At 48.7% G+C, this 14497-nt stretch overlaps 1 protein-coding gene across 1 annotated transcript in view; it reads right to left on the bottom strand.

Annotated features, from left to right (window-relative positions):
• Positions 1–14242, bottom strand: part of mapk8ip2 (mitogen-activated protein kinase 8 interacting protein 2) — a 104206-nt gene extending 89964 nt beyond the window's left edge. Inside the window, exons 1-2 of the mRNA XM_068005303.1 lie at positions 14116–14242; positions 9079–9184 (exon numbers count right to left, since the gene is read on the bottom strand). Coding sequence (XP_067861404.1) covers positions 9079–9184; positions 14116–14242 — 233 coding nt within the window. The remainder of the gene's footprint in view (positions 1–9078; positions 9185–14115) is intronic.
• Positions 14243–14497: the final 255 nt, after the last annotated feature.

Genomic DNA, 14497 nt, shown 5'->3' with positions numbered 1-14497 from the left:
GATGTATATATCTGTGTACCTTTGCATGTCTGTGTGTGCAACCATGTTTATGTACGCAGATGTTTATGTGTCTGTCAGTCTCACCTGTCTGCAATAAACAGGTGAGACTCTGTGTGTCAGTTCTGAGGACAATGTTGCAGATTTAGAGATGAGGAAGGTCACTGGTGACAGGAACGAGGACCATGTGGGTTTAAGTGCTGTTTACAGTAACTCACGGCCAGAGTACTGCAGCTTCCTGCATCTCTCCACCAGACATAACCAAGTAGAGAATCTGTCGCCAACTGAAAAGTGGTCAACGACTCTTTTCAGTTCCAACAATGATACGGATACAACAGACCAGACACTACCTGCCATGCCCGAACCCAGAGGCCCACGGTCAGCCCCAAATTGGGACTCAGGCCTGATTAGCACTTTATATGCGAGCTGCTGGTGCCTGTTGGTCCTTCGTAGGTGGAGCACGAGAGTTGGGCTGCTTGCCTCGCTTGCAATTGCCCAAAGGTAAGTCCCGGGAGGAAGGGTTGGAGCAGGCAACAACGGGGAGGGGGGAAGGCGATCATGTGGACTGTTGAGTTGGAGGGTGGGGGGTGCGCAGATTGGGCACAGGCCATCCCACTGCTAAATTGGTATAGGTCGTGCCCATTTCACACCTAAACACAATGTACACCAATCTCTACCACTCTCCGAATGGTGAGACTCCCTCTGTAAAGGGGGGTCTGATGTACAGACTCCCTCTGTAAAAGGGGGTCCCAGATGGATAGACTCCCTCTGTAAAAGGGGGTCCATGATGGGGAGACTCCCCCTGTAAAAGGGGGTTCCGGATGGGGAGACTCCCCCTGTAAAAGGGGGTCCCTGATGGACAGACTCCCTCTGTAAAAGGGGGTTCCAGATGGGGAGACTCCCCCTGTAAAAGGGGGTCCCTGATGGACAGACTCCCTCTGTAAAAGGGGGTTCCGGATGGGGAGACTCCACCTGTAAAAGGGGGTCTGATAGACAGACTCCTTCTGGAAAAGGGGGTCTGATGGGGAGTCTCCCTCTGGATAAGGGGGTCTGATGGACATACTCCCTCTGTAAAAGGGGGTCCATGATGGGGAGACTCCCCCTGTAAAAGGGGGTCCCAGATGGATAGACTCCCTCTGTAAAAGGGGGTCCATGATGGGGAGACTCCCCCTGTAAAAGGGGGTCCCAGATGGATAGACTCCCTCTGTAAAAGTGGGTCCCGGATGGGGAGACTCCCTCTGTAAAAGTGGGTCCCGGATGGGGAGACTCCCTCTGTAAAAGGGGGTCTGATGGAGAGACTCCCTCTGGAAAAGGGGGTCTGATGGGGAGACTCCCTCTGTAAAAGGGGGTCCCTGATGGAGAGACTCCCTCTGTAAAAGGGGTCCCTGATGAGGAGACTCCCTCTGTAAAAGGGGGTCCCGGATGGGGAGACTCCCTCTGTAAAAGGGGGTCTGATGGGGAGACTCCCTCTGGAAAAGGGGGTCCCTGATGGGAAGACTCTCTCTGTAAAAGGGGGTCTGATAGACAGACTCCCTCTGTAAAAGGGGGTCCATGATGGGGAGACTCCCCCTGTAAAAGGGGGTACCAGATGGAGCGACTCCCTCTGTAAAAAGGGGGTCCCTGATAGACAGACTCCCTCTGTAAAAGGGGGTCCATGATGGAGAGACTCTCTCTGTAAAAGGGGGTCCCTGATGGAGAGACTCTCTCTGTAAAAGGGGGTCTGATGGACAGACTCCCTCTGTAAAAGGGGGTCCCGGATGGGGAGACTCTCTCTGTAAAAGGGGGTCCCTGATGGAGAGACTCTCTCTGTAAAAGGGGGTCCCTGATGGAGAGACTCTCTCTGTAAAAGGGGGTCCCTGATGAAGAGACTCTCTCTGTAAAAGGGGGTCTGATGGACAGACTCCCTCTGTAAAAGGGGGTCCCGGATGGGGAGACTCTGTAAAAGTGGGTCCCTGATGGGGAGACTCTCTCTATAAAACACATACTAATTTCTACCTCTGCATCTTACAGTTACCCTCTTCAATGCTCCCTATCTGAGATCCCCCTTCCCAACCAGTGCCATCTCTATGAGCTGCCCACCTTGCCTTTATGACTCCCCTCCTCGCAGCAGCCCCTCCTCTCTGTGCTGCCTCCCTCCTGGTGTAGAATTTGCACTCCCCGAAGCACACACCCTGACCCCTGGTGTGCTCCTCACTGCCATTCCTGACTCCACTCTGTGAGCCGACTCTCCCATGCGCCACATGTGGAAATTCCTGATCTTGCAAAAATGAACGCAAGATCAGGACTGCCCGCCCACAATGAGTAACAGTTCACAGACTAAAGTGACAGGGTCAGGTAGGGACCGGGAGCAAAAGCAAGGAGCATCTCAGCGGGAGGGGGAGGCATGTCAGGAGTAGGAGAACCAAGAATTACCACAGCATCACACCTGAGCCGTGTGCTGACTGGCAGGGTGAGTGCACCTCCATCCTCTACACTGAGTTCATGTAACCGCCAGAGTCTCCAGTGAGGTTACCAGATGGGACACAACTATGTATATGTGTGCGTGAGTGTACTTGTAACTGCGTGTGTCTGTACGTGTAGATATTTCTTTATGTAGCTGGTTGCGTGTATATTTACCAGTGTCTGATCCTATGAGTATGTGAGTTAACAGATGCATGTGTGTCGCGGGTGTGTGTGAGTGAAAATGGATGTGTACCCAGTTGGGGGTGTAGGTGCATACAGTGATGCGCATGTACATAGGTGTGTGCTAATGAGTGTATGTGTGGGTGTGTGTGTGTGTAGATGGGTGTGTCTTTGCATGAATATATGTGCTTTGATAGGTGTCAATGTAAATGTGTGTGAGATCAGTGTGTGCATGTATCTGTGTGTACATGTATCTGTGTGTACATGTATCTGTGTGTACATGTATCTGTGTGTACATGTATCTGTGTGTACATGTATCTGTGTGTGCATGTATCTGTGTGTACATGTATCTGTGTGTGCATGTATCTGTGTGTACATGTATCTGTGTGTACATGTATCTGTGTGTACATGTATCTGTGTGTACATGTATCTGTGTGTACATGTATCTGTGTGTGCATGTATCTGTGTGTACATGTATCTGTGTGTACATGTATCTGTGTGTACATGTATCTGTGTGTGCATGTATCTGTGTGTACATGTATCTGTGTGTACATGTATCTGTGTGTACATGTATCTGTGTGTACATGTATCTGTGTGTACATGTATCTGTGTGTACATGTATCTGTGTGTACATGTATCTGTGTGTACATGGCTGTAGGGGTGTTTAGATGGAGCGTGTGTAGATAGCAGTGCGCATAGATGGGTGTGTCCATAGATGTATATGTGTGGGGGGATGGGTGTGTGTGTAGGTGGATGTGTGTATATGTGTCTGTGTGCACAGATGGGTGTTTATACATAGATGTGAGTATGGTGATGCGTGTGTGCACATAGATGGGTATATGTTTGTGTAAATGGGTGTATGTGTACAGATCAGCATATTTGAAGGATGGATGTGTGTGTACAGGTGGGTGTGTGTATAGATAGGTGAGTAATTATATGTGTGTATGTGTGCGAATGTGTAAAGTTTGTGTGTAGATGGGTATGACATGTGTGTATGAATGGGTGTGTTTTGTGGTTCGGTGTCTGTCGATGGGTGTGTGCGTATTGTAGCTGGGCGTGATTGTGTAGTTGGGTGTGTGTGGACGGTTGTGTGTGTATGTGTGTGTGTAGATGGGTGTGTGAGTGTAGTTGGGGGTGTGTGTAGAGGGGTGTATACGTGTAGAAGGGGGTGCGTGTAGATGGGTGTGTGTGTGATGTTAGGTGTGTGTGTGATGTGTGTGTGTAGATGGGTGTGTGTGATGTTGGGTGTGTGTAGATGGGTGTGTGTAGATGGGTGTGTGTGATGTTGTGTGTGTGTAGATGGGTGTGTGTAGATGGGTGTGTGTAGATGGGTGTGTGTGTTATGTTGTGTGTGTGTAGATGGGTGTGTGTAGATGGGTGTGTGTGTGTGTGTGATGTTGTGTGTGTGTAGATGGGTGTGTGTAGATGGGTGTGTGTAGATGGGTGTGTGTGTGTGTGATGTTGTGTGTGTGTAGATGGGTGTGTGTAGATGGGTGTGTGTAGATGGGTGTGTGTGTGATGTTGGGTGTGTGTAGATGGGTGTGTGTAGATGGGTGTGTGTAGATGGGTGTGTGTAGATGGGTGTGTGTGTAGATGGGTGTGTGATGTTGGGTGTGTGTAGATGGGTGTGTGTGTAGATGGGTGTGTGATGTTGGGTGTGTGTAGATGGGTGTGTGTGTAGATGGGTGTGTGTAGATGGGGGTGTGTAGATGGGTGTGTGTAGATGGGTGTGTGTAGATGGGTGTGTGTAGATGGGTGTGTGTGTAGATGGGTGTGTGTGTAGATGGGTGTGTGTAGATGGGTGTGTGTAGATGGGTGTGTGTGTGATGTTGTGTGTGTGTAGATGGGTGTGTGTAGATGGGTGTGTGTAGATGGGTGTGTGTTGATGGGTGTGTGTGTGATGTTGTGTGTGTGTAGATGGGTGTGTGTAGATGGGTGTGTGTAGATGGGTGTGTGTGTGATGTTGTGTGTGTGTAGATGGGTGTGTGTAGATGGGTGTGTGTAGATGGGTGTGTGTAGATGGGTGTGTGTGTGATGTTGTGTGTGTGTAGATGGGTGTGTGTAGGTGGGTGTGTGTAGATGGTTGTGTGTAGATGGGTGTGTGTAGATGGGTGTGTGTAGATGGGTGTGTGATGTTGGGTGTGTGTAGATGGGTGTGTGTAGATGGGTGTGTGTAGATGGGTGTGTGTGTGATGTTGTGTGTGTGTAGATGGGTGTGTGTAGATGGGTGTGTGTGTGTGTGTGATGTTGTGTGTGTGTAGATGGGTGTGTGTAGATGGGTGTGTGTGTGTGTGATGTTGTGTGTGTGTAGATGGGTGTGTGTGTGATGTTGGGTGTGTGTAGATGGGTGTGTGTGTGATGTTGGGTGTATGTAGATGGGTGTGTGTAGATGGGTGTGTGTAGATGGGTGTGTGTAGATGGGTGTGTGTAGATGGGTGTGTGTAGATGGGTGTGTGATGTTGGGTGTGTGTAGATGGGTGTGTGTAGATGGGTGTGTGATGTTGGGTGTGTGTAGATGGGTGTGTGATGTTGGGTGTGTGTAGATGGGTGTGTGATGTTGGGTGTGTGTAGATGGGTGTGTGTAGATGGGTGTGTGTAGATGGGTGTGTGTAGATGGGTGTGTGTAGATGGGTGTGTGATGTTGGGTGTGTGTAGATGGGTGTGTGATGTTGGGTGTGTGTAGATGGGTGTGTGTAGATGGGTGTGTGTAGATGGGTGTGTGTAGATGGGTGTGTGTAGATGGGTGTGTGATGTTGGGTGTGTGTAGATGGGTGTGTGTAGATGGGTGTGTGATGTTGGGTGTGTGTAGATGGGTGTGTGATGTTGGGTGTGTGTAGATGGGTGTGTGTAGATGGGTGTGTGTAGATGGGTGTGTGTAGATGGGTGTGTGTAGATGGGTGTGTGTGTAGATGGGTGTGTGTGTAGATGGGTGTGTGTAGATGGGTGTGTGTAGATGGGTGTGTGTGTGATGTTGTGTGTGTGTAGATGGGTGTGTGTGTAGATGGGTGTGTGTAGATGGGTGTGTGTAGATGGGTGTGTGTGTGATGTTGTGTGTGTGTAGATGGGTGTGTGTAGATGGGTGTGTGTAGATGGGTGTGTGTAGATGGGTGTGTGTGTGATGTTGGGTGTGTGTAGATGGGTGTGTGTAGATGGGTGTGTGTGTGATGTTGTGTGTGTGTAGATGGGTGTGTGTAGATGGGTGTGTGTAGATGGGTGTGTGTAGATGGGTGTGTGTGTGATGTTGGGTGTGTGTAGATGGGTGTGTGTAGATGGGTGTGTGTGTGATGTTGTGTGTGTGTAGATGGGTGTGTGTAGATGGGTGTGTGTAGATGGGTGTGTGTAGATGGGTGTGTGATGTTGGGTGTGTGTAGATGGGTGTGTGATGTTGGGTGTGTGTAGATGGGTGTGTGTAGATGGGTGTGTGTAGATGGGTGTGTGATGTTGGGTGTGTGTAGATGGGTGTGTGATGTTGGGTGTGTGTCGATGGGTGTGTGATGTTGGGTGTGTGTAGATGGGTGTGTGTAGATGGGTGTGTGTAGATGGGTGTGTGTAGATGGGTGTGTGTAGATGGGTGTGTGTAGATGGGTGTGTGTAGATGGGTGTGTGTAGATGGGTGTGTGTAGATGGGCGTGTTTGACACGGTTGACCACACCATCCTTTTCCAACGTCTCTCCTCCGTTGTCCAGCGGGGTGGGACTGCCCTTGCCTGGTGTGTAGATGTGTATGTGTAGTTGGGTGTGTGGATGTGTGTGTGGATTTGTGTGCATGTATGGGGGTGTGTGTAGATGGGCATGTGTGTATGGGTGTGTGTGTGTGTATGGATGGGTGTGTATGGGTGCGTGTGTATGGGTGTGTATGTATGGGTCTGTGTATGGGTATGTGTGTGGGTGTGTGTGTATGGGTCTGTGTATGGGTGTGTGTATGGGTGTGTGTGTGTGGGTGTGTGTATGGGTGTGTGTGTGGGTGTGTGTGTGTATGGGTGTGTGTATGGGTGTGTATATAGGTCTGTGTATGGGTGTGTGTATAGGTCTGTGTCTATGGGTGTGTGTGTGGGTCTGTGTATGGGTGTGTGTATGGGTGTGTGTGTATGGGTCTGTGTATGGGTGTGTGTATGGGTCTGTTTGTCTGGGTGTGTGTGTGTATGGGTCTGTGTATGGGTGTGTGTATGGGTGTGTGGGTGTGTGTGTATGGGTGTGTGTATGGGTGTGTGTGTGTATGGGTGTGTGTGTATGGGTTTGTTTGTATGGGTGTGTGTCTGGGTCTGTGTATGGGTCTGTATATGGGTGTGTGTCTGGGTGTGTGTGGTGGGGGAAGGGACTAATTAAATTCCATCATGAAATAAAGATCAATAAATAACACAAATCACATGCTGATATTAAAAGCTGAGGTTCTAATTTCCGAACAGGCCGCACTCCCTGCACCCTCACTCCGCACCCCCTCACTCCCTGCACCCTCACTCCGCACCCCCTCACTCCCTGCACCCTCACTCCCCTCACTCCCTGCACCCTCACTCCGCACCCCCTCACTCCCTGCACCCTCACTCCGCACCCCCTCACTCCCTGCACCCTCACTCTCCCTCACTCCACACACCCTCACTCCCCGCACCCTCACTCCCCTCACTCCCTGCACCCTCACTCCCCTCACTCCCTGCACCCTCACTCCGCACCCCCTCACTCCGCACACCCTCACTCCCCCGCCACAGCCCCTCGTCCTTTAGAAACATTGAGAAATGTGAGTGAGAAGCGGCCGGGCCCGACACTCGCCACCCGCCGGCCGCTTCGGTCGGAATGAGTTTTATGCCTCTCTCTCTCTCTCTCGGCCTTGTGATATTCCATCCCTGAGACATTCTCTTAACATCACGGCTTTGAATCATTGGCCCCGCTGGCAAATATTTAAACTTCAATCTTTAAAAAGATGACATGAAATGCTTAAAAAAAATAAAGACCCCAATGCCACAGTATTTAGATGGCGTATTGTCTCCGGGTTCAGCTAACAGGAAACAAGAAGAGATTCAGTGCTGAAATACAAGAGAAGCGAGAGGGAGAAAGCCCGCGGAGACATGAGCACAATGCTCGCTCGATACTCCAAAGCCTGCGCTTACCTGCAGCCCGGAGGGGAGAGAGAGTGGAAGGTTGAGAGGGAAAACATTTCACTGGGATCCGCCATCTTCTGACGCAAATATATATATAAATAAATAAATAAATATATAAACCCAAGGACACAAGAGGCTTTGGAACTGATGGGAGGGAGGGAGGGAGAGGGAGAGCGAATCAAAGCTTGCAATCCAGGAGCTCTGCACAAAAACACACCAGCAGCTCCCGAGACTTCCAATTTCTCAGCGGTACCAGATTGGGGGCAATCTTATCTAAAGATGTGGGAGGGGAGGGGAGGGGAGGGAGCAGCTCTGCAGAGAAGCACCTTCACCTCCAGCACTGGCCCGGCTGCATCACCCTGCTGTCCCGGGACCCGCTGCCCTGCGCATTGAGTTGGGGGGGGGCACTGGTTTGGGTCGGAAGCTCAGACGATCTGTTTGGGAGGGAGGGAGGGGAAGGAGGGAGGGGTTTTTTTTTGCAGAAAGCGAGAACCTTATTTTTTTTTTTTGGAGGCTGCATAAACCGCCTTGGGAAACAGCTGGATCCCCCCCACCCACCCCCACACCCCCACCCCCACCACCGCTGCACTGCACACAGCCAGCTCCTCACATTGACTGTGCAGAGGGACGCTGCAGATAAAGCGAGAGGGAGGGAGGGAGGAGGCATCAACACGTCACGGTGAGGAGGAGAGGGGGGGGGGGGGAATTATTATTTTTTTATTCACCCCCCCCCCCCCCTCCCCTCTCTCTAAGTCTCTTTGCAAATAACCCATGAGCTGCAGAGTCTGGCCCCCACCCCCCACCCTCCTTTAGTGATCCTCAGCCCCCGCCAGTCAACACCGTCAAAAGGGGATTTGCAAGCGGGAGCTGTCCACAGCCCCGAGGTGCTGAAATTTTCATCAGTTCCCCGCGGTCCTGGGCCGTGAGCGTTAACGTGCCCTCCCCACGCAGCTCACCCCATTGAACAGCAACTTGCACCTTTTAACGTAATAACACCGTCACCAAACAACATCTGACACATTTAGGAGATATTAGGGGCAGCTGACCAGAAGCTTGGTCAAAGAGCGAGGTTTTAAGGAGCGTCTTACAGGAGGAGAGAGAGGAGGAGAGGTTTAGGGAGGGAATTCCAGAGCTTATAGTGATGTATGTCCAACCTTTCAGTGAATTAAAAATCTTCGCCATGGAGAGGGAGAGGATTATTACATCCTTGTTGTTCATGCACCTGCTCAAGGCTTGGGCCAAACTCTCCCGAATAGAATAAGTCAGAAATCCGAGTAGTTCCAAGGATTTAAACGCTGGTGAACTTCGATTTGTTTTTTGTTCAGACTACTAGCAGCTCTCCAGTGGCGATGCTGACAGTCAGTTACAGGTTGCCCTCTTGTAAACAGGTGAAGGGGTCCTGGGCTGTGGATATGGAGGAGGGCTGCACACCTCCATTGAAAGAATTTGGAAACTGGTTTGTAAGAGAGCTACCTGTTTAAAAACAAAAACACAAAAGAAGGTGTTTAATATAAGAACATAAGACTATAAGAAGGAGTCGGCCATACAGCCCCCTCGAGCCTGCTCCACCATTCAATCAGATCATGGCTGATCTTCGGCCTCAACTCCACTTTCCCGCCCAATCCCCATTTCCCTTGATTCCCTTAGAGTCCAAAAATCTATCTTCTTTCTTCTTCTTTGGCATTCCCACAGGGTCGAGGATGACTTGCTTCCACTCCAGGAGGGTGGGTTCTGCGGTGGCTGAATAGTCCAATCCAGGAGCCGCAGACTCTGCCACAGGTGGGGCAGGTGGTGTTTAATAAGGTGGGTGGGTGAGACGCTCTGGATTCTGCGCTCTTTCCTCTGCTTACGCATGGCCTCCACATGCTCCACACGGTGACGCTCGAGGTGATTGGCGCCTTCGCGGATGCTTCTTCCCCAGTTTGGGCGTTCTAGGGCAAGCGATTCCCACGTGTCAGTGGGGATGTTGCATTTTTTTTTAGGGAGGCTTTGAGAGTGTCCTTATAGCGCTTCCTCTGCCCTCCTGGTGATCGCCTGCCATTGCAGAGCTCGGAGTAGAGCACTTGTTTAGGGAATCTTGTGTCGGGCATGTGGACAATGTGGCCCGCCCATCGCAGCTGGTTGAGCGTGACCAGTGCCTTGATACTGGGGATATTAGCCTGGGAGAGGACGCTCACATTGGTACGCCTATCCCGCCAGTGGATTTGCAGGATTTTGCAGAGGCAATGTTGGTGATATCTCTCCAGGGATTTGAGGTGTCTGCTGTACATTGTCCATGTTTCTGATGTGTACAGGAGGGCGGGGACCACAGCTGCTCTGTAGTCCATGAGCTTGGTGCTGGATTTGAGGTCTCGGTCTTCGAACACTCTGTTCCTCAGGCGTCCAAAGGCTACACTGGCGCATTGGAGTCGATGTTGAATTTCATCGTCGATGTCTGCTCGCACCGAGAGGAGGCTCCCAAGGTATGGGAAATGATCCACGCTGTCCAGAGGCTCACCGTGGATCTTGATGGTCGGGGGACAGTGTTGTGTGGCAGGAGCGGACTGGGAGAGGACCTTTGTTTTCCGGATGTTTAGCCTGAGGCCCATTCTCTCATCCACCTCGGTGAATGCGTCGACGATGGTTTGTAGCTCGGCCTCTGAGTGTGCGCACACGCTGGCATCGTCTGCGTACTGCAGCTCGATGACAGAAGTTGGGGTGGTCTTGGTTCTGGCCTGGAGGCATCGAAGGTTGAACAGTTTCCTGCTTGTCCTGTAGGTTAGCTCCACTCCGGCGGGGAGCTTCATGGTGATGGGGTGGAGTGTTGCAGCGAGGAAGATGGAGAAGAGTGTTGGTGCGATGATGCACCCCTGCTATCTCAGCCCTGAATATACTCAACAACTGAGCATCCACAGCCCTCTGGGGTAGAGAATTCCAAAGATTCACAACCCTCTGAATGAAGAAATTTCTCCTCATCTCAGTCCTAAATGGCCGACCCCTTATCCTAAGACTATGCGCCCTTGTTCTAGACTCTCCTGCCATGGGAAACAACCTCTCAGCATCTATCCTGTCATGCCCTTTCAGAATCTTTTCTAGACAGACATTGAAAGACAAAGCAGAAGTATGGGGAGAAATCTTCTCACAAACACTGAAATAGGAAACAGGAAACAAGCCTGAAATGAAGTCGAGTACAATGGGGAGTGCAGAGATCTTAAGGCCAGGTCTGTGCAGCAGAAAAGAAACAAAATGAGCATTGTAGACATGACCCAAAACAAAATGCCTCATGATCCCATGAGCACAGATTCCAGTTGTCAGCTCTACGTGAACATTATGCCAGTCAAAATAAAAAATAGGCCGCAAAGCCCAGGAAAGGCAGCTTAAAAAGTGAATTCAGCCCAAAACCATAGCACAGGCTTCTCAGAGATGAAGACACCTCTTGATCAAAAATATTCAGGAAGTTCCAAAGACACAAACCACAATTTTACAGATAGATTTATTAATTTTGTTATGAAGTCTGTAATTTTTTATTTTAGGAAGTTAATTTTTATTACTATACTAGCTGATTTCCCATAGCACTGAAATGAAATAAGTGTTGTATCATAGCATAATAGTAGGTACAGCGCAAGAGGCCATTCAGCCCATCATGCCTGTGCCATCTCTTTGAAAGAGCTATCCAATCAATCCCATTTCCCCTGCTCTTTCCTTCAAGTATTTATCTAAATCCCTTTTGAAAGTTACTATTGAATCTGCTTCCACCGCCCTTTCAGGCAGCGCATTCCAGATCATCACAACTCGCTGCAAAAAAAAATGTTTCCTCATGTCGCCCCTGGCTCTTTTGTCGATTACCTTAAATCTGTGTCCTCTGGTCACTGACCCTTCTGCAACTGGAAACAGTTTCTCCTTATTTACTCTATCAAAACCATTGATGATTTTGAACACCTCTATCAAATCTCCCCTTAACCTTCTCTGTTCTAAGGAGAATAACCCCAGTTTCTCCAGTCTCTCCACATAACTTATGTCCCTTATCTCTGGTACCATTCTAGTAAATCTCCTCTGCACCCTCTCTAAAGTTTGATGCCCAGGATTGAACACAATACTCCATCTGAGGCCTAACCAGTGTTTTATAAAGGTTTAGCATAACTTCCTTGCTTTTGTCCTCTATTAATAAAGCCCAGGATCCCATATGCTTTGTTAACAGCATTCTCAACTTGTCCTGCCACCTTCAAAGGTTTGTGTATGTGCACCCCGAGGTCTCTCTGTTCCTGCACCCTCTTTAAAATTGTTATATTGCCTCTCCTCATTCTTCCTACCAAAATGTATCACTTCACACTTCTCTGCTTTAAATTCCATCTCCCATGTGTCTGCCCATTTCACCAGTCTGTCTCTGTCCTCCTGAAGTCTGTTACTATCCTCCATTGTTTACATTTCCTAGTTTCATGTCATCTACAAACTTTGAAATTATACCCTCTATACCCAAGTCCGGGTCATCAATAAATATCAAAAAGAGCAGTGGTCCTAATACTAATCCCTGATGAACACCACTGTATACTTCCCTCCGGTCTGAAAAACAACCGTTCACCACTACTCTCTGCTTTCTGTCCCGTAGCCAATTTTGTATTCAGGCTGCCACTGTCCCTTTAATCCCATGGGCTTTAATTTTGCTAACTAGTCTATACACATCAATCGCACTACCCTCATCAACCCTCTCCGTTACTTCATCAAACATGATTTTCCTTCAACAAATCCATGCTGACTTTCATTTATTAGCCCATACTTTTCCAAGTGTCAATTAACTTTGTCCCAGATTACTGTCTCTGGAAGTTTCCCCACCGCCGACATTAGACTGACTGGCCTGTAATTGCCGGGTTTATCCCTCTCCCCTTTTTTGAACAGGGGTGTAACATTTGCAATTCTCCAGTCCTCTGGCACCACTCCCATATCTAAGGATTGGAAGATTGTGGCCAGAGTCTCCACAATTTCCACCCTTACTTCCCTCAGTAACCGAGGATGCATCCCATCTGGACCGGGTGTCTTTTCTACTTTGAATACTGCCAATCTTTTAAGTACCTCCTCTTTATCTATTTTTATCCTATCCAATATCACTACTACCTCCTCCTTTACTGCTACAATGGCAGCACCCTCCTCTGTAGGGAAGATGGATGTGAGGTATTTGTTTAGTACCTCAGCTATGCCCTCTGCCTCCACAGGATCTCCTTTTTTGTCTCTAATAGGTCCTATGCTATCTTTGACTACCCTTTTACTATTTATATGTTTATAAAAGACTTTTGGGTTCCTTTTTATGTTCGCCGCTAATCTATTCTCATACTTCACTTCAGATGAAGTGGATTTGGCCGGGAGCGGGGGGTAATTGACTGGGCACATTTGTTACGCTGTAATTACATCATCCTGGACGTGTTAACGCTGCAGCATTTCCACTGGGAGGGGGATTGTCTTTGTAGTATGACATTTACATAGGCAGTTCCCATTATAAACATGGACATAGGAATCTAGAATGGAGAAATTGAAACTGATGTAAGATTTTTTTAATATATTATGGTCAATCTCTTGTGACGTTGCACATAGGGAGTCAGAACTAAGTGTAGGAAGATCTTTAGTACATTACTAGTCAATATCTTATGGCATTGCACACAATCTAAGTTACAGAACAGTCTCTCTCACTATCTTCATTAGCAAAAAGCAAATAAACTACAGCTGCTGGAAAACAGAAAATGCTGGAAAGACACAGCAGGTCAGACAGCATCTTTCTCTTAATATCTTTATAAAAACATTTACTGTTAGCTTCAATATCCCTTGCAAGCTTTTTTCATATTCCCTTTGAGATGAAAGCAGTCAATGAATGGAGAGCTAGCTGATTGAGTGGATAGTATGGCTCATACTAAAAATAAAGTCTTTCGATGGAAAAACAAAGCATTTTTAAATAGGTCAAGTGTTTTATGCCAATATTATAGCAAATGCTTGTGGAATTGATTGAGTTGTTTACAAGGGAGACAAGATAGTTGGGAAGCAAGAGTGTTCAGGGATTGGAGAAAGGGCAGCGAATGGGGATTAAAGAGGTGGAGCTGCCATGGTCAACAAAATGGAAGAGAGTCAATGAGCCAAATGACCAACTCCTGTTCCTACTTGCATTTATTCAACCAATGATCATGTTGAAACAGGTATACTTCACACTCTGACTTATTGCGATAGTACAATGCCGTTTGTAGGCAAACACAGGTTATAATAACGGAGGGCCAAGCTTTCACCTATGCTGCGGTAAACCAGCCAGACAACTCCCTCAGTTACTGTCCCTCCCCACAAGGAGACATGTGGACTGCAATTAGCATCTGGCCGTAGCAATAAGGCAGAGATGAGGAAATTGGTGGTGATCTGAATGTATGCACCATTACTTTGTCAGTGCAATCTACCTTGGGGTACGGGTCCCACAGGCACCAACTGCCCTCCAGGTACCTCATCCAAGTGGCCATTCTTCATGTGCAAACCTCGGCCACGAGTGCCAGCAGGATATTTGACAGTGGGAGGCATCACAATCATGGCCGATCTGGATACTTTACAGCGGGAGTTACTGGATAGTGATCATTCCGCTGTTTATTAAACACTTAATCTGGAACGTACTGCCTGAAAGGGCGGTGGAAGCAGATTCAACAGTAACTTACAAAAGAGAATTGGATAAATACTTGAAAAGGAGAAATCTGCAGGGCTATGGGGAAAGAGCAGGGAAGTGGGACTAATCGGGTAGGTCTTTCAAAGAGCCGGCAGAGGCACAATGGGCCAAACGGCCTCCTTCTG

Source organism: Heptranchias perlo, chromosome 24, assembly GCF_035084215.1.
Source record: "Heptranchias perlo isolate sHepPer1 chromosome 24, sHepPer1.hap1, whole genome shotgun sequence".
Classification (NCBI taxonomy): domain Eukaryota; kingdom Metazoa; phylum Chordata; class Chondrichthyes; order Hexanchiformes; family Hexanchidae; genus Heptranchias; species Heptranchias perlo.
This window is presented reverse-complemented; position numbering and strand designations above follow the sequence as displayed.